This window comes from Capra hircus, chromosome 10 (genome assembly GCF_001704415.2).
Source record: "Capra hircus breed San Clemente chromosome 10, ASM170441v1, whole genome shotgun sequence".
Taxonomy (NCBI): Eukaryota; Metazoa; Chordata; class Mammalia; order Artiodactyla; family Bovidae; genus Capra; species Capra hircus.
Genome location: NC_030817.1, coordinates 91,058,653 through 91,082,553, shown reverse-complemented (window position 1 = coordinate 91,082,553; position 23,901 = coordinate 91,058,653). Strand labels below are relative to the sequence as shown.

At 42.3% G+C, this 23,901-nt stretch overlaps 1 protein-coding gene across 1 annotated transcript; it reads left to right on the top strand.

Moving 5' to 3' along the window:
• LOC102175297 (betaine--homocysteine S-methyltransferase 1) lies at positions 350–23,225 on the top strand. Its single transcript, XM_005685071.3, has 8 exons — positions 350–600; positions 5,816–5,948; positions 12,676–12,794; positions 13,888–14,079; positions 14,452–14,599; positions 18,901–19,083; positions 20,565–20,793; positions 22,472–23,225. Exons 1-8 carry the CDS (start codon positions 568–570, stop codon positions 22,656–22,658), a joined length of 1,224 nt encoding a protein of 407 aa, XP_005685128.1. The 5' UTR covers positions 350–567; the 3' UTR covers positions 22,659–23,225.

The window sequence follows — 23,901 nt, the reverse complement described above, 5'->3', positions numbered from 1 at the left end:
GTTCAGATGCATAACCACCGGGTGTGTATCACACTGGAGGTCACATTTTATAGTCATTCAATAATCCTCATTCAATAATCTTGTATCTTTGGCCTTTGACAAATATTTGGGCATTGGATGGAATTCTTGGGGGTCTGGCCTAGCGACTGAAGGTGCATGACTAATGGGGCATGATCCCAGGCAAGGGAGAAATCAATTGAGTTTGAGGACCTGCAAGGGGAAAAAAAGGGCTGAGCTCAGATAGGTCTGAAACCTGAGCAAGTGGCAACCTCATTGTTTATTTATATTTTTCTTATTTTAGTTCTGGATAATTTCCCCCATTTGGGAGAACAATTTCGATCACCAACTCCTAATACAAGTTCCCAAGCAGCAACGGGCAAGGATAAAGGGCTGGTGGGCGTGTTCCCCGCCCAAGACCTTTGTTGGACCGCGCAGAGGCTGGGGAAACCCACACCCGGAGCAACGGGTATAAAGAACCCAGCCAGGGCTCCAGGCTTCGCAGGGGGAAGCGCTCTGTCATCTCGTCCATCCTCATCCGTGTTAGGTGCAGTCTGGGACACCAGGAAGATGGCACCAGCTGGGGGCAAAAATGCCAAGAAGGTGAGTGTGCGGGGGACCCAAGGGTGCTCTGGGTTTAGATTGGCCAGCCCCACACCCCAGCCCAGAGAGAACAGAGGGCCCCCAGCCCCACCCCCACCCCCAGCCTGGAGAGAGCAGAGAGCCCCCGAACTGTTGCTTGGGAACACCAAGGCGCCTCTGAGCCACGACCCCTGTCCCCTGACCACAGCGCCCTCTAGAGTTATGTGACCCCCCAACTCCAGGGCACCCCTAAAACTCTTGAGTCCCGCACCCCAAGACCAGAGCACTCCCCCAAGATGCGGCTCCCCCAAGATGCGGCTCCTAGACCCACAGGTGCGACTTCTCTCCCTTCCGGTGGGACTTGGGGTCGCCTGCTGCGAGCCCTGAGTTCCTCTGGGTCTGCGCACACCTCTCGGCGCGCCCCTAGCGAGAGAAGGCGCGAGCCTAGGCTGCGACCGTTTCGTCTTGGGGACCCCACCCCGCAAGGTTCTCACCAGTCTTAAGGCTCTGGCATTGGTTGGATGATGGTAAGTTTTCACGGGCAGTTTGGATTTAGAAATCACAGAACAGGGTACCGTGCAGGCCTCGAAAAGACTGTTTAAGAAAGATTAAGCACAATGGCCCTAAGATATTGAGAAATGACTGCTGAGTTTTTAAAATAAAAACTCAGTAAGATGCTCACCTTTCCCTTGGGACCACTGTTTCTTTCCGTCCAGACTGTGGGTCTTCGGGGAGTGGGGGAGGGAAAGGGTGGATGGATGGGAGGATGGACTGATAATAAGGTTACAGTTGGAAGCGGGTTGAGGACGGAAGGAGGAGGGAGTATCCTTGCCCCCTGGGTGTCAGAGCACCCGGCCCCCTGCCTGGCAGAGGCCAGGGAATGGCAGGGAAGGAGACAGGGCCGGCCGACTATACCCCTGAGGACAAATTCATTGCCAGCCATCCCTCTAGAAATGGGTTGTACCTAGTTTCTAAAGGGATGACCCTACCTCAAGAACACTTCCACAGAAGGAAAAACAAAAATTAATTCAATTAAAAATTTTAAATGCCAAGAAGTCCAAGGATTTAAGATGTTGAGATGGCAATTGCTTATAGACTGTCACCTGTTCAATTAGGGGGAGAATTTTTGCCAATCCCTGCATCTACTAAAATACTGTATGTCTGGAAAGGATGATTCCCATAGAGATTTTTAAAATATTTTTGCTTTGGCCCCATTTGCATTGCCATAAATTCTAATCCACTCCCCGAACTCAAACTCACAAAATGAAATGTTTTAAAGGATTACTTTAGCAAGATGGATATAAAAGGAGAAGAAAAAATTTCTTTGGTAACCTGGGTTCCATGCCTATGTCAGTGTTAAAATATGGACAGTACTATGTCTACACTTCTGATTAAAATTAAAATATGTTACAAAGCTAACACTTGTTCATTATAAACAACTAGGAACAACACTAACAGCAGTGTCTGCTACATTTTGATGTATATTCTGCTAGTTTATTGTCTAAACAAATATGTACTTTTTAAACAAAAACAGTCTGATATTAAACACATTGCTTTGCAACACCTTTTCACAAAAAATGTCTTGAGCAATTTCTCATAGCACATTCCATTTTAAAACAAAAAGAGGAACAGAAAAGTCTGAATGAAGTTCAAGTTATTTAAGAATGCAGTAGACAAGTCCATTCTATACACGTGCATCTCCTTTCCCGCCCTGCAGATGGGCTCATCAGCACCATTTTTCTAGATTCCATATATATGTATTAATAAACAGTGCTTGTTTTTTCTTTCCAACTCACTTCACTCTGTATACCAGGCTCGGTGCTTCACACGACCTTGGTCACTCAGCCGAGTCTCTTTGTGAACCCCATGGATGTAGCCCACCAGGCTCCTCTGTCCATGGGATTCTCCAGGCAAGAATACTGGAGTGGGTAGCCATTCCCTTCTCCAGGGGGTCTTCCCAACCCAGTGATGGAACATGGGTCTCCTGCATTGCAGGGAGATTCTTTACCATCTGAGCCACCAGGAAAGCATAACAGGCTCTGGGGTTCACCCAAACCCCCACAACACTGTAATTATCCTCCAATTTAAAATAAATTAATAAAATTTTAAAATTAAAATGCAGTAGAATCAAAGTGTTTTTCCTGGTGAAATTGTTCAATAAATTAATGTACAGCATGGTAATTGAATCACCACTATCCACTTTGCCACCAAATATCAGATTGTTAGTTATGCTATACATCAAGATATTGTGGCACTCAAGTCTGAAAACACACACGAGTTCAGTGAGTTTCTAGGTGACTGAACAAAATATTAATTATTTCACCCAAATGAAAATTAGTAGCTAGTCATATCTCATGTATTTGACTGTTGTTCATATTTTTATACAACTGTACTAATTAGCAAGTTGAGAGTGAAAAAGTTGGCTTAAAGCTCAACATTCAGAAAACAAAGATCATAGCATCTGGTCCTGTCACTTCATGGGAAATAGATGGGGAAACAGTAGAAACAGTGTCAGACTTTATTTTTGGGGGCTCCAAAATCACTGCAGATGGTGACTGCAGCCATGAAATTAAAAGACGCTTACTCCTTGGAAGAAAAGTTATGACCAACCTAGATAGTATATTCAAAAGCAGAGACATTACTTTGCCGACTAAGGTCCGTCTAGTCAAGGCTATGGTTTTTCCTGTGGTCATGTATGGATGTGAGAGTTGGACTGTGAAGAAGGCTGAGCGCCGAAGAATTGATGCTTTTGAACTGTGGTGTTGGAGAAGACTCTTGAGAGATCCAACCAGTCCATTCTGAAGGAGATCAGCCCTGGGATTTCTTTGGAAGGAATGATGCTAAAACGGAAGCTCCAGTACTTTGGCCACCTCATGCAAAGAGTTGATTCATTGGAAAAGACTCTGATGCTGGGGGGGATTGGGGGCAGGAGGAGAAGGGGACGACAGAGGATGAGATGGCTGGATGGCATCACGGACTCAAGGGACATGAGTGTGAGTGAACTCCAGGAGTCGGTGATGGACAGGGAGGCCTGGCATGCTGCGATTCATGGGGTCGCAAAGAGTCGGACACGACTGAGCGACTGAACGGAACTGTACTAATTAGCAATATATCCATTTTTCTTATTAATTGGGTCATAATGATCAAAGTTGTAGTTCTAAGATGTGACTTGTAGACACATTGTAATCATGACAGGTATTTGGATTTCAAAATTGCATGTGATGAATTCTATGCTTTGTGGTTGTTATCTCATAGACTTAACACTTGAATTTTTTCTATCTGGAAAAGAAGAATAGAAAACACATATATGTGGAATCCAGGGAAATGGTACAAGTAAACATACTGGCAAAGCAGAAATGGAGTCACAGATGTAGAGAACAAACTCATGGTTACCAAGGAGGGAGATGTGGGGTGGGATGAACTGGGAGACTGGGACTGACATATGTACACTACTGTGTATAAAATAGATAATTAATGAGAACCTCCTGTTTAGCACAGGACACTCTACCCAACGATCTGTGGTGACCTAAATGGGAAAGAAATCTAAAAGAGCAGATGTATGTATACATATAACTGATTCACTTTGCTGTGCAGCAGAAACTAACAGAACATTGTGAAGCAACTGTAAAATCACTTCACAATTAAAAAAAAGAAGAAGAATAGATAGCACAATCCTCCTGTTTTACTGCTTTAAAGTAAAAATGTCAGATGTTTCTTTTCTCTGAGCATCAGCTGTTGAGTTCACATGGGGAGGGGCAGAAGGTGATAAGGACTCAAGGTGCCATTCAAATTCTTACGAATGCCTCTCACAGATTTTGTAACCTTGTTATATCAGCATTTATTAACCATTAATGGCAATATATGGAACACAGTAGCTATGTACATTCCAGGTTATTACTTTACATTATCTTTTCAGGGTTGTCCCACTCTCCTCTCTCCCATTTAAAATCAAATCTAGATACTATTTGAGGGTAAAAGAATCAGTGAGCCCTCTAGGGGTTGCCCTGGGAGACTGTGTAAATTACTCCAAAACTCTGGACTTGAATTCGTCGTTTGTAAAATCAGAGAGAGGTTTCCCTGGTGGCTCAGTGTGAAAGAATCCGCCTGCAACGCAGGAGTTGCAGGAGACACAGGTTCTATCCCTGGTCGGGAAGATGCCCTGGAGGAGGGCATGGCAACCCACTCCAGTATTCTTGCCTGGAGAACCCCATGGGCAGAAGGGCCTGGCAGGTTACAGTCCATAGGATCACAAAGAATCAGACATGACTAAAACGACTTAGCATACACACACACACAAAATCAGAGTAACCTTTTATTTTTAAATGTATGATATTTTGAAATTAAAAAAAATGATTCTACAAGGATATTACTAATTCACAAATAGCTTTAAAAATATTAAGTTCAAAGTTGCTGTTCTAACACCAGGGTAATGATTGCATGTACAGTAAATGGAATAGGTATGCAAGTTGGACTGGAAATCAGTTTACAAATATTTTATTTACTGGTATCTTCCCAGTTCTCACTTGCAGAGAGCAGGCTGTGCATACTTACAACTTTCTGGACAGCATAATCCAGCTGCTGTTATGGAAACTGAATTTTAGCCCCAGAGACATTCGTCTTTAATTGATTTGGCCATCTTTGTGGTGGTATCTTCTGCCTTCTGTTCTCACCAAATATATTTTGACTTTTCAGTCTCAAAACGCGTTCATAGTGTCATATGCCACTTCAACTTCTTTATAAAATATAATCCTCTCTTTTGTTTATTGATCGAAAAAGGAGAAAGACTAACAGTCACCATTTTAAGAATGTGTGCTTAAGTATTCATTTGAGGCTTTATAACAAAACCTTTTCATTTAATCTTTCTGAAGATATTTATTCAAACATAACATCCTCCCACAATATCCTTCAAATACTATTTAGTGTGTTCTGAAAAACCCCCATCCCTGGCACATACACATGGCAACACAAGCTTTCATTATATGAGCATTCTGATGGTTTGCCTTATAGTCACAAATTTCTGAATAAAATACATATGTATTTTCTGAGAATTTTAAAGAAATCATACTTCTCAACAATATTTTCTGAGAATTTTAAAGAAATCATACTTCTCAACAATATGAAAGCAAAAGTTCTATTGTAGAAATGAGTAGAAAATTGTATTTAAAATTCAAATAATTCATTTATCCATTTTCTCCCTCCCCGCCCCCGCCCCACCGCCCCCGCACCATAACTTTAGGGCATCCTAGAACGGCTAAACTCTGGAGAGGTCATCATTGGAGACGGAGGGTTTGTCTTTGCACTGGAGAAGAGGGGCTACGTGAAGGCAGGGCCCTGGACCCCAGAAGCTGCTGTGGAACACCCAGAAGCAGGTTGGTGCACAGCTCTATTTTAAGCTCTCATAAAAGACCACTGTGTTGACCCACGTCTAGGAACATGCCATCAAGCAGATGCCTCCATGCTATGGTTTCCAAGTATTTATAACTGCCTGCCGGGCACTGTGCCGGTGTGTAAATATAGATTCACCTGTTGGGTAAATACCAATGGCCCCTCCTTATTTCTGTCACCTGTGTCTACCTCTTGCTCCCTGCTCCTTGCTCTAGATGAGTCTAGAACCTGGCTCTCTTCCTTCTCCGCTGCCTCTGCCTACCTCCTCCAACACTCTAGATGACTCCAACATCCATACATGTGATTCATCCAGCGCTCTTCCTGTTAGTACCCTGACTTCCTCTCCAGCAAAACTTTCTTCCTTCCTCACTTCAGCAAACCACTCCTAGGCCTTGCCATCAATAGCTGTCCACCTCTGAAATCTCAAGGACAAGTACTACATTCTCTTACCATGCCCCCTCCCATCTTTTCTGCTCATTCTTTCTAGTACTCCTATTCTTCAATCTCATCACAGCTCTGTCCTTCATCTCTATTTTAGTGAGTTTTAGCCATTCCTCCCCATAAGTCCGCCTTCCCTCCTTAACCCATTTTAAGTTCCATGACACAGCATCAGTCACCGTCTTTCAGATAAGCCCTCTTCCATTATATATTTGCCAACTAGTTAAATTAATTGTCTTCTAGCTCCACCCTATTTAAATTCAACCATCTACCTATGCTGCATCTGTATCCACAAACCTTATTCTCACTTTATCTTCTGGATTACAAATCTTTTTGGCTAGGAAGGGAGGTAGGATTCAGCCTGAAAGGAATAAATGTTGTCTTCAGGGCCTCTGTATCATCCTTAAGCAACAGAGAAGGATTAATCTTTAAAAGGGGAGGAAATGGGCCACTTCTACAGGCCCAGAGAGTTCAGGGGGATGTGGGGTTTTCAAGGTTGATGGGTTAATCCAACTATGTCTTTATTCCAGGTCTCAAGTCCCATTTCTTCCTAATCAGATCTTAACTTTTGGCAATAAAATACTTTTCTGGTTGAAAACTCTAAATGGGTGGGTGTTTTAGCTGGCCAGAAAGGGATCTGACTCCAGAACAATGTTTGAAGAGTAATTTCCTGTGGCTGGTTGTGGCTTCCGCTCTTGCAGGTCAGACCAGTCAGGAAACACATTATGAAGCAGAGATTTGTGCTCAAGAGTTCTACTAGGAAGTATTTTCAAGAAACAGTACCTCTAAGGGAGCAAGGGAAGCAGGATTGAGCAGCAGAAAGAGCTCAACTGTGATGAGTTGCAACAGAGGTCCCAGCCAACCCCTCAGAGTTGGACAAGCCCCTCAGAGTTGCCCCAGATGGAGGCAAGGGGGCTAGTTTGTGCTCTCCCCCTGTGAATAGACCAAGCCCTACATACAAGCTTGATCTCCCCTCCCACTTTGGGCTAAGGCACATCCTAAGGAGGGTCTCAGTTGTAAGTCATCAGCAATCAACACTCGGAAAGAATCTGAATCTTTCAGAGGAAGCCAGAGTTCTTGTGAATATTGTATAAGATAATAAACAGTTGGTTTTTTTATGGTAAAGGAGAGCATGTTTCCATGAATTCAGAAATGAAGGATGGAAACTAATAAAGAACATAATTGGAGACAGTACAGCTTTCAGATCCAGTAGACTCTAGACCCACACTAACTGGATCAAATCCTGACACAGGCACTGGGTTATATGGCCTCGGGGAAATTACATAGCTTCCTTGTGTATAAACTGAGATAATACTGACATCTACCTCATGAATTTGTTATGAGGATTAAACAAATTATATGTGCAGTATTTAAAATAGTGTCTGTGCATGTTATACATGACAAGTATTAACTATTGTTATTATTCACTTGACCGAGTTGTTTCTTGTTAATATTTTTGGCTGTATTAATGTATTTCTTGGAGATGGTTGGGTGGTATCACTGACTCAATGGACATGAGTTTGAGCAAACTCTGGAAGAGTGTGAAGGACAGGCTTGCTGCAGTCTGTGGGGTCATAAAGAGTCAGACACGACTTAGCAATTGAACAGTCTGTTTCTTGGTTGTATTCATCTATTTCTGGTAGAGAAGTACAGAAATGTGTTCAGTTCACACAGTCCCTAAAAAGTATCAAAAATAAAAGAGCTATAGTCACACTATGAAACCTAGCAAATGTACACAACTTTTATATGTCCAAATAAAAGTAGAAATAATACTGTGTGCTCTACCATTAAAAAAAAAAAGAAAGAAATGAGGAGGCTTGGGAAGCTAAACCAGTAGTAAATCTCAAATTTTAGATTTACCAGTGGAGTTTGTTAAAAAATTATAGATTCCTAGCCCCCATTTATAGAAATTTGGTTTCATCAGGTTTTGAGAGGGTCCAGGAACCTGCATATTTATAATACCTGACCCCAAATCCAACCAGTCCATTCTGAAGGAGATCAGCCCTGGGATTTCTTTGGAGGGAATGATGCTGAGGCTGAAACTCCAGTACTTTGGCCACCTCATGCGAAGAGTTGACTCTTTGGAAAAGACTCTGATGCTGGGAGGGGTTGGGGGCAGGAGGAGAAGGGGACGACAGAGGATGAGATGGCTGGATGGCATCACTGACTCAACGGACGCGAGTCTGAGTGAACTCCAGGAGTTGGTGATGGACAGGGAGGCCTGGCGTGCTGCGATTCATGAGGTTGCAAAGAGTCGGACACGACTGAGCGACTGAACTGACTGACTGACCCCAAATAATGGCAAGGTGAACCCCACTTTCAGAAGCACTGAATTAAAGGGATGTAAGAAAGTGATGAAAGTGATGAAAGAAATAACAGTGGAGTAATTAAGACCTCAGATGGAGGATTTCTAATATATCCATGTTTTGTTTCTTAAGGTTTGAGTGCTGGGGTAAGCTCAGAATGAAATATTTCTTGGGCCAAACTGACATTAACAATAAACTACCTTTGCCCAAACTCTGCCTTGAAAACAGAATAAGACTCTTGTTTAAACTGCAAGTTTCAATTTTGTGAGTCACATTTTCTTTTTTAAAGTTACACATTAGAGGAGCTCAAGAGAAATTGCTCTGATTTCCTTTGATTTTATTAATGCAGAAACAGCACGTTTGATCTCTTGGCCATTTGTGTCTTGAATATTTTAAGCTTATTTAAATGTATTGAGCGTTTGCTCTACTTTTTCTTCTGGGAGCTGCCTGCTTTTCCAAGAATTAATGAAAACTCCATAGTTCTGAGTTATTAGATTTAATCCTTTCTGCTACAGAATGACATCCCATATATTCAAGTCTGCCAGTGCTAGTTCAAACTCTGTCAACCCCAGTGCAACTCCAGGATGCATCAGAAAAAAAAACAAATCTCCTGCTTGTAATGCATCCTCATAGAAACATTTCACAGGACCTCAGATTGGGGTGGCACAGAGTCGGACATGACTGAAGCGACTTAGCAGCAGCAGCAGATGTGTTTAACCTGTTGAAGGAGGGGAGGGGTGAAAGGTGTTTAAAACCAGGTGGCGCTAGTGGTAAAGAACCCACCTGCCAATGCAGAAGACATAAGAGACATGGGTTTGATCCCTGGGTTGGGAAGATCCCCTGGAGGAGGGCATGGCAACCCACTCCAGTATTCTTGCCTGGGGAAGCCCACAGGACAGAGGTGCCTGGCGGGCTACAGTCCATGGGGTTGCAAAGAATCAGACGCAACTGAGGTGACTTAGCACGCACGCACGCTCATGCTCTGAATGAGAGAATGCTCTGTGTCATGCTGTTTTATGCAAACGAGTCTGTTTCTGCAGGTGCTTTTCTAATTCTGACTGGGTGATAGCTGGAATTCATACAGATTCTGACACGTTTCCCTGCAAACTGAACGACACCAGGAACATTTTTGAAGGATTGGTGCCTGGGCTTGACTTTTGGTGGCTGTAAGCAGTGAGGAAAGGAAAGTTACGCTACAGATCTACCATCTCTTATCCAAGCCCTCGTGGGGCCAAATGCCAGAATTTGAGGGGATTTTAGACAGTTGATACATTACATATGCTATATATTGTATAACACGCTCTTTAGGGTCTAAAGTGCTCCCCCAACCCACATCAAACACATTAATACTCTTTTTGCATCAATATATATGACTACTCACTCTAAATGGGATACAATTATAAATATCCTCACATTAGTTCAAGTCACTTTGCTCCCAAGTGATTTTGCTACAAATTTATTATCCCAGTGAAAAAATATTGCAAAATTTTTTTTGACTTTTTAGAGTTAGCTGTGGAATTCCAAAGAATCACCTTTCTCAAGAAAATTTACTAGGTAAAAGAAATGTTCTATACATATATATCTGGATCATGTACATATATGATCATATATATATGTGTATACATGTATACGCATATATATACTTATAAACTATTGTATATTACATTGTATGTCAAGTATAATACATACTTTGTAATATTTGGGCTTCCCTTGTGGCTCAGCTGGTAAAGAATCTGCCTGCAATGTCGGAGACCTGGGTTCGATCCCTGGGTTGGGAAGATCCCCTGGAGAAGGGAAAGGCTACCCACTCCAGTATTCTGGCCTGGAGAAATCCATGGACTATATAGTCCATGGGGTCACAAAGAGTCGGACAGGACTGAGTGACTCTCACTTATGATGCTAAAATGAGACTAGTATAATGGAGAGTTTAAAGCTATAAAATGAATATAATTAGTATAGGTTGTATCATTGTTGTAGGAACCAGTCACATCCTATATTACTGGTTACAGGATAAAGATTCAAGAGTTTTATGATGAGAGGAAACAGAAAATAGATATTGAATGGATATCCAGAAATCACCAGACTAATTCTCCTACTTAAGTTCATGCCAAAAGTTGTGGTTCTTGCACTCAGTGGAATTAGCATTGTATTTGGAAATGAATTTGGGTCTGGAATGGTTTGAAGAATCTGAATATTTAATTGTTCCCAGGTGAACCTAGTAAGGTCACACTTGGAGAAGCTCTCCTTTTTTAAGAAGCATGAAGGAATAATCAAATCAATTAAAAGTGAAAGTTGTCTTCGCCTTTCTGAATCACTGCCCTCTGGAAAAATCTGATAAAACTTATAGACCCTCTGAGAATCATAAAATGTCTGTACACGCAAACAATTTGCACACTACTCCAGGGTTTTCATTTTGTGTTGTACAGTCTCTGGAAATCCATCAAAGGACCACCTGGGTGGACTTGTTATTCATAAGCCATTCTGTCACGGAGAACAGGAACCAAGTCTGTAGTCCCTTCTCCCCTACTCCAGTCACACCACTGTGTTTTTCCGATTACTCTATGTAAGGGTTTTCAGTTGGTTCTGTTGCGAATTAAAACAACTTTGAAACTCCCTAATTTATGAATGTTTTCAAGTTCCCACTGAGAACTAAAGTTTCCACGATTTTAAAAGCAAAGATTTGGCTTCAAACTTAGGAATCCATTTTCTGAAATAAACTACAGGTGGGTTTTTTTTTTTTTTTTTTTTTTTGGCCTCACCTTTAAGTCCATTCATAAACAAACACAAACAAAAATGTTTCCTATGTTCTTGGCACTCTACTAGGCATCTAGGCTGCAAAGCCGCCAGACTAATCTCCAGTCTTAGCCCCTGAAGGACTAAGAACACCAGTGTCCTAGTAATTTTTTAGACGCTAATGTGGTTGCTCCCAAACCTGTGGATTTTATAGGCCTCTGAAATTTAGAAATAAATTTTAGTGTCCAAAATACAACTGCTGATTTCTTACTCTGCCCAGTCATTTCTCTTGACAAAAACAAAACACCAAGTCTCACTATTGTTTTATAAAAGGAACATTCTTCTGCTTTCTTGGAATGGTGATACTCAACAAAACTGAAAGTAAGAATCAGTTGGGAAACCTTTCCAAAAAATTGCCTGTGCCCTACCCTGAGCCAATTAAATTAGAATATACATGGATTTGACCCTAACACTCATAATTTTTTAAAAGTTTGCAGGCCTATGTAATGGGCAGCCAGAGTTTAGGACCACTATTTTAGAGCAAAGGATAATGGATAACTCTTTAAATTGCATACATTTGATTAAATGGAAAACAAAAACATCCCACTATATTTCCTACAGCTGTGAAAGCTTTGCCACATGGTATTCATCTGTGGACCTAGCTTGGTAACCTTGCTCCAACTCTGCTATCAGAATTATTTCTCAAAAACACTGAGCTAATCGTATTAATCAATTGCTTTAAAACGGTTGATGTTTCCCCGATATCTATGGTCTGGAGCCTAGACTCCCTGGGATGATGTGCAAGGCCATTTGCACTCTGTCTGGCAGCCCACCTCTCCAAGTCTGTCTCCCACCACTTCTCCAGCATATCCTCAGCCCCGGCCATTCAGGCTGCATGTCATTTCCCCAAAGGCCAAGACTGTTCCTGCCTCCTTGTCTTTGCTTGGGCTGTTCCCTCTCTAGGGAATGCCCTTCCCCATGTTCTTTGCCTAGCACAATCACTGAGATGATTCCTCCTCTGTGGGACCTCCCTCTTCCCTTCACCCCACACTGCTGGCAGAGACAATCTCTTGCTCCTAGCAAGACTCCATATCCACCTCTCATTAGCCCCCAGGATGAGCAAAAGCCAGGCAACCAGGAATTTAAGCACATATTTTGAATGTTCATCTAAGTGCCTTCTGAAAGCATCACAGGCTGATAAACTGATAGCAAAGAATGTCTTTCAATCTCCCAGTTCGCCAACTTCATCGAGAGTTCCTCAGAGCTGGCTCGAATGTCATGCAGACCTTCACCTTCTACGCCAGTGAAGACAAGCTGGAGAACAGGGGGAACTATGTTGCAGAGAAAATATCCGTGAGTAGCACCATACTGTGTCTCAGGCACGTGCGTCATCAACAAAGCTCCCATAGAAACAAATGTTGAGCCTTGTTAGAGTTTCATTTTGTTTTAAACAAAACAGAAACGAGGTATGTGTGGATAATATTCTTAGGTCTTAGCTAGAGTCCCCCAGATTAACAGAAAGGCATTTAATGAAGCAGATCAAAGAACTATTTAACTATTAATGATTTTCCAAGTCTTTTGACTAAGTTTAAGAGTCCTTACATGGACTCTTAGATCTTTACAGTTTTTTAATGTGACAGTATAGGAGAAAGGTCCTATAGGGCAGGAGTCATTTAATCTAGAATATTCCTAGCTGAGCTACAATTAACTGTGTGATGTTGGGCAAACCATTTACCTATCCCATCAAATCAACAACGTCATCTCTAAAATGAAAAAGGAATTCTAAAACCCATGCATCTGTGTGATTGTTTGAGGACAAGAGTCAGCTTTTAAGGTCTAAATACTTCATAAAGACCTTACTTGTGATACATTTGTCTGTTAATTGAGAAAATATATAATGACAAAAAGTCATTAATTCTATAGTCATTTTGAGTTTATTCTTATTAATCAAAAAAGCAAATCATCACCACCACCACTATTTGCTAGGTATTCTTCTAACTGCAGTTTAAGCTTTGGAAGATATCAGATCCTTTTATTGATTTACTTATTTTGGCCGCATGTTGCGGCATGTGGGATTTTAGTTCTTTGATCAGGGATTGAACTCAGGGCCCCTGCAGTGGAAGTGCAGAGTCAACCACTAGACCACCAGAGAAGTCCCAGAAGATACCAGATCCTTTTACGGAAAGACTTTTACCCTCTCACGGATCCTTGGTATAATGCAATATCCCTAAATACCATCATAAGATTTATGTTTCTCATCACTGTTATTGGCAGTGTTGTTACTACAAATTGTTCAACTCCATAAAGCACTGAACTACTCCATCACTGTCATTTTCTGATATAAAATCACTGTTGTAACATACCACTGAGATGTAGACATTTGAATAACAATTTTGCTTCAATTTCACATGGAAATGTAACCATACTGTATATTCACCCTTTTCAGGGGCAGAAAGTCAATGAAGCCGCTTGTGACATTGCCCGGCAAGTGGCTGATGAAGGAGATGCTTTGGTAGCAGGGGGCGTGAGCCAGACACCTTCGTACCTTAGCTGCAAGAGTGAAACTGAAGTCAAAAAAGTCTTTCAGCAACAGCTGGAGGTCTTCATGAAGAAGAACGTGGACTTCTTGATCGCAGAGGTAAATAGATACTATCAAAGACGAGATGAGTGTACTTTGTACATTTCATCTGCCTTTACTCTCAGGAGGACCATTTGGGGTTAGGTACCAGTCATGACAAGTACCAGTAATATTCATTTTCAAAAACTTCTTCCAATTTAGGGCTTCAACTAAATGTGATTCAGTTGATGTAATATAGCATTCTTCAGACCTTTGGACTGCAATTCACAGAAATCACCATTCTATTCTGTTTTTTACATGCTAATGAATCACAACTCAAGAGTTTAAGAAACACTCATCTGGGGATAATTAGGTTAATATGCAATAGGATAAGTTTTCAAATTATCTGGGGAGAAACAAAATTAAAAGTACTTTGACTTTAACTTATTTCAGTATTTTGAACATGTTGAAGAGGCTGTATGGGCAGTTGAAGCCTTGAAAGCATCAGGGAAACCAGTGGCGGCAACTATGTGCATCGGCCCAGAGGGAGACTTGCACAGCGTGACCCCTGGCGAGTGTGCAGTGCGCCTGGTTAAAGCAGGTGATGATAAATTTTGATTGGTTTGTAACTAGTGTGTCTTTTAAATGACATACAAACACAGGTCCACCTATGAATCACTATATACTATTTTTGTTACAAGAAAATCAGTCATTTACTTTCTTAAGAATGCTGATACATCATTGCATCTCAAAAAGAAAAAGTGTAAAAAAAAAACAAAAAAGGTACACCCATCAGCCTTTTGCAAGAGGAAACTAAACATACACTGAAAGTTTAATACCTAGAAATGAGAAGAATTTTGGTAAATCATAGAGAGTATTAGGACAAATTATGTTTTATTTAAATTTTATCTCAAGTTGAGGTCTTTAGATATTAATATCTTTCAAGACTGTTGCCCTCTTTTGCCAAAGTTTTTCCATTTTCCATAAATTACTGGTATGCTTAACTTTTTGTAATTGGTATCATAAAATTTAAAATCCTTTGATATGAAATATTGAGTACTCAATTTATCTTTTTATATAATTTCCATCCCTAATATTGGGTTTCATTTCAGTTAGGGAAAATTCACAGACTGTTTTCAAAGCTGACTCATTTTAAACCTGAGGAATAGCACAGTGTCTATGGAAGAGTCTGACTCACTCTGTGAAGTAGAGATTTTTATTGGCTAGTCTTATCTAGCCAATAAAAATTTAATATAATTTCTAGTCTTTATCCAACTCGTGTTATGTCATGAAAGTTACTTCATATTTGTCACTAATAATTACAATTATTTAGTTTAGGATGACATTGTAGAATCTGAATTTCTGTATAAATACACATTTTTGTATAAATACAAAAAATGAGGAGAGCGCATGCCTGGTGGTCTGGTGGTTAAGAATCCACCTCACAATGCAAGGGGCACCAGTTTGGTCCCTGTCCTGGGAAGATTCCCACATGCTGCAGAGCGGCTAAGCCCATGAGCCATAACTACAGAGCCTGCACTCTGGAGCTTGCAAGCGGCAGCAACTGAGCCCATGTGCCGCAACTGCTGAAGCCCGTGCTCTTAGAACAAGCAGTGAGAAAGCCTTAGCTGCTCAGTCATGTCCAACTCGATGAGACCCCATGGACTGCAGCCCTCCAGGCCCCTCTGTCCATGGGATTCTCCAGGCAAGAATACTAGAGCGGGTTCCATTCCGTCTCCAGGGCACCTTTCCAACCCAGGTTTGGAACCTGCATTGTAGGCAGATTCTTTACTGTCTGAGACACCCCTGAAATGAGAAGCTGGCAACAAAGAGTAGCCCCTCCTTGCCACAACTGGAGTAAGCCAGCATGCAGCAGTGAAGACCCAGTACAGCCAAAAATTAAAGAATTTTTTAAAATGGGGGGAGAAGCCAAGTTAACATGTTTCAAAAAGATCAGAGGAGGCCCTTATCCTCCCAGTTGTTAGCTGGCAGGGATTCTTGGCCTGGGTCTCATCCTTTCCTCACCCGACTATTCAGAGTAAGTGGCCACAGTACTTGCTGTCACTATACCCTGTTTATATCCTTTATAGAACTTACCCAGATATCTCATTTATGTCTTAAATGTCTGGGTCTCTCACTAGACTGTAAAATCCGAGAGGGCAGAGACTATGTCTGCTTGACTCAGCACTGAGTACCCCGTGCCCAGCATAGCACCCAGCACATGCAGGCTCCTCGTATCCATCTCACAGTCAGGTCCATCTTCCAGTGTTGTTAGTCCAGCCTCGGTGCGTCCTTACACAGTCACTCCTACCCCAAGTGATCACTTCCTCCTCTCAGCAGCTTTAACACTTTCTATTTATACCACACATTTGTAGTATCCTCGGTTCAGTTCAGTTCAGTCCCTCAGTCGTGTCTGACTCTTTGCGACCCCATGAATCGCAGCATGCCAGGCCTCCCTGTCCATCACCATCTCCCGGAGTTCACTCAGACTCACGTCCATCGAGACCGTGATGCCATCTAGCCATCCCATCCTCTGTCGTCCCCTTCTCCTCCTGCCCCCAATCCCTCCCAGCATCAGAGTCTTTTCCAATGAGTCAACTCTTCGTATGAGGTGGCCAAAGTACTGGAGCTTCAGCTTTAGCATCATTCCCTCCAAAGAAATCCCAGGGTTGATCTCCTTCAGAATGGACTGGTTGGATCTCCTTGCAGTCCAAGGGACTCTCAAGAGTCTTCTCCAACACCACAGTTCAAAAGCATCAATTCTTTGGCGCTCAGCTTTCTTCACAGTCCAACTCTCACATCCATACATGACCACAGGAAAAACCATAGCCTTGACTAGATGGATCCTCAGATGACATTTTTTTTTCAAATCTCAAAAATACATTTTCTAACCTGTGAGAGTCTTAATAGTGTTCTGCAGTTACACAGAGGTAGAAAATTCAGTTTTAAAACAAGTGAAGCAGTCTCTTGACTGCAGAACTTCTCAGTCCTTTGACATGTTCATATATATTTGCAGTCTCCAAGAAGGGGCTACAGTAAAAAAAAAAAAAAAAAAGACTACTCCTAATGTAATTGTTCATAGAACCTTATTTTCATCGAGCAAACCTTTGGAAACCCTGTGCTAAATTATAAAATCTTTTGTGTCCTATATTTCCCCATAACCCTTTACAAGGACCTTTGTGCCTAAATGACATCCAACAAATAGCTGACATATGATTAATTCATTAGTGTAACGAAGTCAAGAAAAGAAAGAGAAACTCTGACTGCAGAATATTCAAAAGAGAAAGTAGTCAAGATCCAAGTGACCCTAGGGGTTCAGTAAGATGTTGAATATACCAGCCTGGAATCCAATGGAAAGGTCAGGGTTAGAGAGAAAGAAGCTTGGGAGAGTTGTGTATGTAGTGTAGATGGTATTGAGAGCCTGGGATAGAAAGGGAAGTGTAGACGCAGAAGAGAAGATGGCCCAGTGGAATCCTGTGACAATGCAGGATTGAAAGGTTCAGCCTTGAGGAGGGGTTAGCACATAGCGCTCTAAAAAAAGCAGCCAGGGAGGTAGGAGCAATACTCAGAGAACAAGGGAAGTTCTCAGAAGCCAAGAAAAGGAGTATTGAAGGAGTTGAAGGAGCGAGTGCCACGTGGATGAAAGTGGCTGAGACGCTGAATCAGATGAGGACAGTGAAGGGACTGCTGGATTTGGCGAGACTGAGGTCATCAGTGCCTGTAACAAAAACTGATTCAGAGGAATGATGGGTCATGAGGCCTGACTGGAACAAGAATGAAAAGCAAACTGCAGGCCCAGGCCCGTGAGGACTACCAAGATGCCTGCGACTGAGCACTGGAGATCGTAGCATCAGCTCTGCTGCTCTGGGAATCTAGATGGTGGTGTCACTCTCATTATAGCCAGAAGGATGCTTTCCTTTCCTTGTTCTTGATAGCTCTATATCCAAGATGCAAAATCCTAGGCTGTGAATTCATTAAAAAAAAGTCCTTTTTGGATGTGGAAACAACCCAAGTGTCCAACTAATGAATGAATAAACAAAATGCAGTGTGTGTATGTGTATATATATATATATATATATATATATATATATGCAATGGAATATTACTTAGCCATAAAAATGAATGAAATTCTGACACATGCTTCAACAAGGATGAACCTTGGAAACACTGTATTAAGTGAAATAAGCCAGTTACAAAAGGACACATACTGTATGATTTCATTTACATGAAAGTTTCAGAAAAACCTTTTCCTAAATTACATTCTGCTGTTATGCCCAAGAAACTCAATAATGCTTTAAATTGGCCTGGTGAAAGGGACCATTGATTTACTCCTCAGATGAGTGGTATGGTCACCACAGGTGCCACTGGGCAGCTGGGAGTAGTGAAAAATTATTGTGCTTTGCAATGTAATATCAAAGATTGAAAAACATGACTATTAAAATTTGATGGTATGGGGAGGGAGGTGGGAGGGGGGATCAGGATGGGGAACACGTGTACACTCGTGGCGGATTCATGTTGATGTATGGCAAAACCAATACAATATTGTAAAGTAGCCTCCAATTAAAATAAATAAATTTATATTAAAAATAAATAAATAAATAAATGGTTAACATAAAAAAATCTAAAAAAAAAAACCACTTCTAATAATGTTTGTTTCTTTTCCAAAAAAGATGGACAGCCAAGTGTTCATAAATGACACTTCAATTGTATCAGACTCTTCAGAGCACTTTACAGAGAAAGCACTTGCTGCCTGTTAGTCATTCTTGCCCAAGGGTAAGATAAATTTGCAGGGACCAAATGCTATCCTTCTAATTCACCATTCCAAATTAAAGCTCCCTGACTCAGAGGTGGCCTCCTGGTATCTGGTGAATCTCTAAAGCCAAACTGTTCTTCTACTTGCAGGAGCTTCCATTGTGGGGGTGAACTGCCATTTTGACCCCACAATTAGCTTACAAACAGTGAAGCTCATGAAAGAAGGCTTGGAGGCTGCAGGACTGAAAGCCCACCTGATGAGTCAGCCCTTGGCCTACCACACTCCCGACTGCGGCAAGCAGGGATTTATCGACCTGCCAGAATTCCCCTTTGGTAAGAAAGCCATTTTACAAATCATCTCAGGGTCTTCATGTTAGACAAATTCCAAATAAACCTCTGGCCATAGAGCTTTATCATGGTAAAATGATGGCAGCATATCTCCCCATCTCTTGGCCCTGCTTCTCTCCCTGCAGCCCCAAAACTTTTAAATTAGACATTAGGAAACACAGGACCAGCAAGCAAAAGAGACCTCTGATTTAAAGGTAAAATCAAAGGTGAGTCAATACCTAGGTAGACAACCAATTCATCACATGTGGAGTTTGGTAAGAAGAATGCCCTCCTGAGTGGGATCAGTGAAGACTCTGCTTCTGGTTCTAGCTCTGTTGCTTAGTGGCAGAACCTTAGCAAAGTTCCTTAGTTCATCCAGATCTGAATTTTCTCATCAGATAAATAAGGTTAGGCCAAGTTATCACCAATATGCTTTTCTCTTATTTTGAATGCTGCTTGAATACTCTAGCTATATCTGAGTTGAGGGGGCGGGGGGCAGAGGGAAGGTGCCATCACTGGGCTACTGTGTAACAGATTTGAATGAACAGACCAAAGCAGATGATGTGGGGTGAACCCTTGCAGTCTGAGAAAGAGGGATAAAGCTTGTGTGGGAAGTGGGCGTGAGTCGACCTGGAGAATCAAGCCAGAGGTGAGCCTGGCCTGGCCAGCCTACTATTTCATTCTAGGGTCCTTATCTCATATTCTAGAGGGACTCTGTAAAATCATCAGTCTAGAAGAACCACCGAAGAAGAATGGCGAGGCATTTGTGGTTTTACTGGTGTGGAAGAGATTATTGCAAAATTTAGCGGCTTTAAACAGCAAATCTTTTTTATATCTCACAGTAGCTGTGGGTCATGAATTTGGGAGCGCTTAACTCAGAGTCTCTTAATAGGCTGCACTCCAGACTCTTGCAAGGGTTATAGTCATCTGAAGGCCTGATGGGAGCTCTTTCAATCTGAAAGAGCTTGAACTACTTTCAAGCCCTCTTAGTCAGCTGTTGGGAGTCAGGGTCAGTTTTTTGCTATCTGTTGACTGGAGCCCTCAGCTTCTTGGCTCATGGGCTTTTTCCACTGTGATACTTGAGCATCTCAGTGTGGCCGCTGGCTTCCCCTGGGATGAGTGATCCAGGAGAGAACAAGGCAGAAACTCTAATGTCTCTAATGATCTAGCCTCAGAAGCCACAAGCCATCCCCCTTCCACCATACTTAATTGGTCTCACAGACCAACCTGATACAATGCAGGAAGGGTCACACAAGCGTGAGGCCATCAGAGGGCAGAGATCATTGGGAACCCTCTTGAAGTCCTGCTGTCACAGCTGTTTAAACTGGGCATGTCAATGCAAGGTAGCTAATCATTTCTAGAAGTCAGGAACTGAATATTTCTTTTCAGAAATATAAGATCTTATCTAATTCATTTACTGAAAATAACATTTATTATAGCTATTTATTTTGAATATTTGTACTGAAGCAGAGCATCATTTATTACAGGACTGGAACCCAGAGTTGCAACCAGATGGGATATTCAAAAGTACGCCAGAGAGGCCTACAACCTGGGGGTCAGGTACATAGGCGGGTGCTGTGGATTTGAGCCCTACCACATCAGAGCGATTGCAGAGGAGCTGGCTCCAGAGAGGGGATTTTTGCCACTGGCTTCAGAAAAACATGGCAGCTGGGGAAGTGGTTTGGATATGCACACCAAACCCTGGATTAGAGCCAGGTAAGAACCTTAAACTGTATTTGCCAAACCAAACTCACACAAATTATGAATACATCCAAGTGAGGTCATTACAAAAAGTACCGCCAATTTGCAGTGTAATGACAAAGAATCACTTAGCCTCTTCAAATTCCCTCACAGAAATATTTATAACTTTAGCTTTATGGAGTGATTTCTGGAGAAAGCTTTAAGAATATAGAATATAAATAACGTAAGTTGCAACAAAATGTGATTTCACACTCTTGGAAAGCACCATTTATGTGGTGGACGCTAACAGTGAATCAGTTGTTAGGATTCAAGTACAAATATTAGTTGCTTATTCTGTGCCAAGCACGATCGTTGGAGCTGGGAAGACAGTGGTGAATGAGATTAAAAAAGGTCTTTGCTCTCAGAGCTTACATTCTATGGGGGATGAGGAACAATAAACAAATAGATTTTCACATCAGGCAATGTGCAGGGTACTAGGAATATAGAAATGAAAGGCTGCAGTCCCTGGCTTAGAGCCTCTCACAGTCTACTGGGGGGAAATGGAGAAGAAAGCTGATATATTATACTGTAGTTATCTACTTAAGTAGAGGCATGGATAAAAAAGTAACAACGAAGAGAAGAGAATAACTATCTCTACCTAATAGATGATGTAGAAGAACAGACTTTGGGGCTAGACTTTAAAGAGCTAGGTAGATTTCCACAGAAGAAGGAAGTGGGTAGAAACTTCCCCCCAAGCAGAGGCAGCAGTTACACTCTATTTGACCGATGTTAGTTCAACAAAACTGTGTCGGACACTGCTGTAGATGACGAAGGAACAAGCTGGACAAGGCACAGGCCTGTCTCCAAGGAAGGTAACAGTCTAGTAGGTAGAGAGATAAATAGCTAAGTTCAGCTGACATGGTAAGTTAAGGATGAAGATGTACACAGGTGCTGGGGGTCTGCACTAACGGCCACCAGGGGAAAAAGCAGGAGGGCTGGCCAAGAATTTCCCATGGAGCTAGCGCCTGAGCTGAGTTCTGAAGGACGAGTTCCTTTGCCAGGTAGAAGAATAGCCTAGAGGGAAGCACTGGGTGGGAGTGCTGAGAGAATGGTATGCTGAGACGTTAGCAGTTTGAGAACCTCAGATTCAGAATTTGGTAGGAGACACATATCCGGACGGGAGGTGGCCTCTGTTCACACTCACGAGGTCTGGATTACCTTATCCCAAGGCAGTGAGGAGTCTGAAGGGTCTGAGACCAAGTTCGATTTGCAAGTTTCTGTAGCCTGGAGACAGGGAAACCTATGAGGAAGTCTTTTCTGCAAGAGACCAGACCTGGCAAGGCCTGGAACTAGGAGCTGATGGAAACAGAAAGGAGGCAGAGGCGGGATCTCCAGGTTGAGGGGTGCAGAAGCAGCACTGGCTTTGGGAAGAGCAGCAAATGTGGGCCTAGGTGGCTCAGGAGGTAGAGCCAGAAAGTGAGGATGGGGAGGCGAGGTAACTTAGCAAGTGTCCTTGTTCTAAATCCTTAGCTTTTGAACCTGCGTGTATATGCAAAGAAGGAATTCAAAGTAATTTTAGACCTACAGATTCTGGGGAAAAAGAAAAGATAAATGTGTTTCAGAAGACACACTCTCAAGAGTCCAAAGATGGCAGGGTTCTACCTCACAGCCTAGAAACAGACCCTCACGGTTTCTGTGTGTTTTGTTCACCCAGGGCCAGGAAGGAATACTGGGAGAATCTTCAGATAGCCTCGGGCAGGCCGTACAACCCTTCCATGTCAAAGCCGGATGCCTGGGGCGTGACCAAAGGAACAGCCGAGCTTATGCAGCAGAAGGAGGCCACAACGGAGCAGCAGCTGAGAGAGCTCTTCAGAAAACAGGAGCTCAGGTCCGCACAGTAGCCTCGATGGAAGCCATTTTTAGTGACTTCCTCTAGGCTTGGGCCACAGTTCCAAAACTAAGGAAAAGATGGTTAAACGGCAATGCTTATACAAATGCCAGCTTATGCGTCAAGACTGACAGGAACTGAACAAAACAATTATAAATAACACTTGACCATTTTTTAAAAGTATGTATTTAGAACTTGGAAGCAAAATGAATAACAAGTAAATCTTAAACTGGGTTACTAAGCACCCACCAGGTACACAGTATTAAGGAAATCACTGTGGCCAAGAAAAAATAATTTGGACAATAGTCCTACTTTAAAAACTTCACAGGCTGGTAAGGAGGATGAGATGTGAGCTGTCATAAATGGTGTAGCATGCAGACAAGTACAAAGTGCTATAGGAAAGTGACTTTCAAGCTTTTTGGAAATGGCCCTTAATAAGAAACACAATTTATATAATGACCCTGTAAGGCACATGTACAACCATTGAAATAAAATGTAATCCATTCTGGTATTTTTAAATTCCATTCCTTTCTGTCCTATTTCATTAATAAAATATGCTGGTTAAGGCCTTTTAAATTGATTTTATGACCATTAATTGAAAACCACATATTGAAAAAACACTGCTAAGGGACATTTCAGCTATAGGGACTTCGCTATTCCTTTACATTTCTCCTTAGAAAATCAGTCCTATGGGACCACATCAGTAAACATTCAAAGCTCAGAGTCCTGCTGTCAAGAGTTCCAGAGTTGTTCCCTCTTTTCTGACCCATTTCCACCACTAAGAAGCATTCAGACTAATGGGGAGGCCAAGAAGGGATTGGCACCAGGCTCTCTCCATTCTGCTCTAGGCTGCTGCTGCTGCTGCTGCTGCTAAGTCGCTCCAGTCGTGTCCGACTCTGTGCGACCCCATAGACGGCAGCCCACCAGGCTCCCCCGTCCCTGGGATTCTCCAGGCAAGAACACTGGAGTAGGTTGCCATTTCCTTCTCCAATGCATAAAAGTGAAAAGGGAACGTGAAGTCGCTCAGTTTTGTCCGACTTTAGCGACCTCATGGACTACAGCCCATCAGGCTCCTCCGTCCATGGGATTCTCCAGGCAAGAGTACTAGAGTGGGGTGCCATTGCCTTCTCCCCCGCTCTAAGCTGGATCCACCTAAATGCCTCCAGTCAGTAAGGCTAGGGAGCAATGGTCTTGAAATGGCCACCACTCCAGTATTCTTGCCTGGAAAATCCCATGGACAGAGAAGCCTGGCAGGC

What these genes read in the sequence shown, in the direction of transcription:
- LOC102175297 (XM_005685071.3), top strand. Translation starts at nt 568, where the DNA reads ATGGCACCAGCTGGGGGCAAAAATGCCAAGAAG. An exon ending in GGGGCAAAAATGCCAAGAAG is followed by an intron (nt 601 to 5,815) that starts GTGAGTGTGCGG and finishes CCATAACTTTAG; the next exon opens with GGCATCCTAGAACGGCTAAA. An exon ending in AAACCCTGGATTAGAGCCAG is followed by an intron (nt 20,794 to 22,471) that starts GTAAGAACCTTA and finishes TTGTTCACCCAG; the next exon opens with GGCCAGGAAGGAATACTGGG.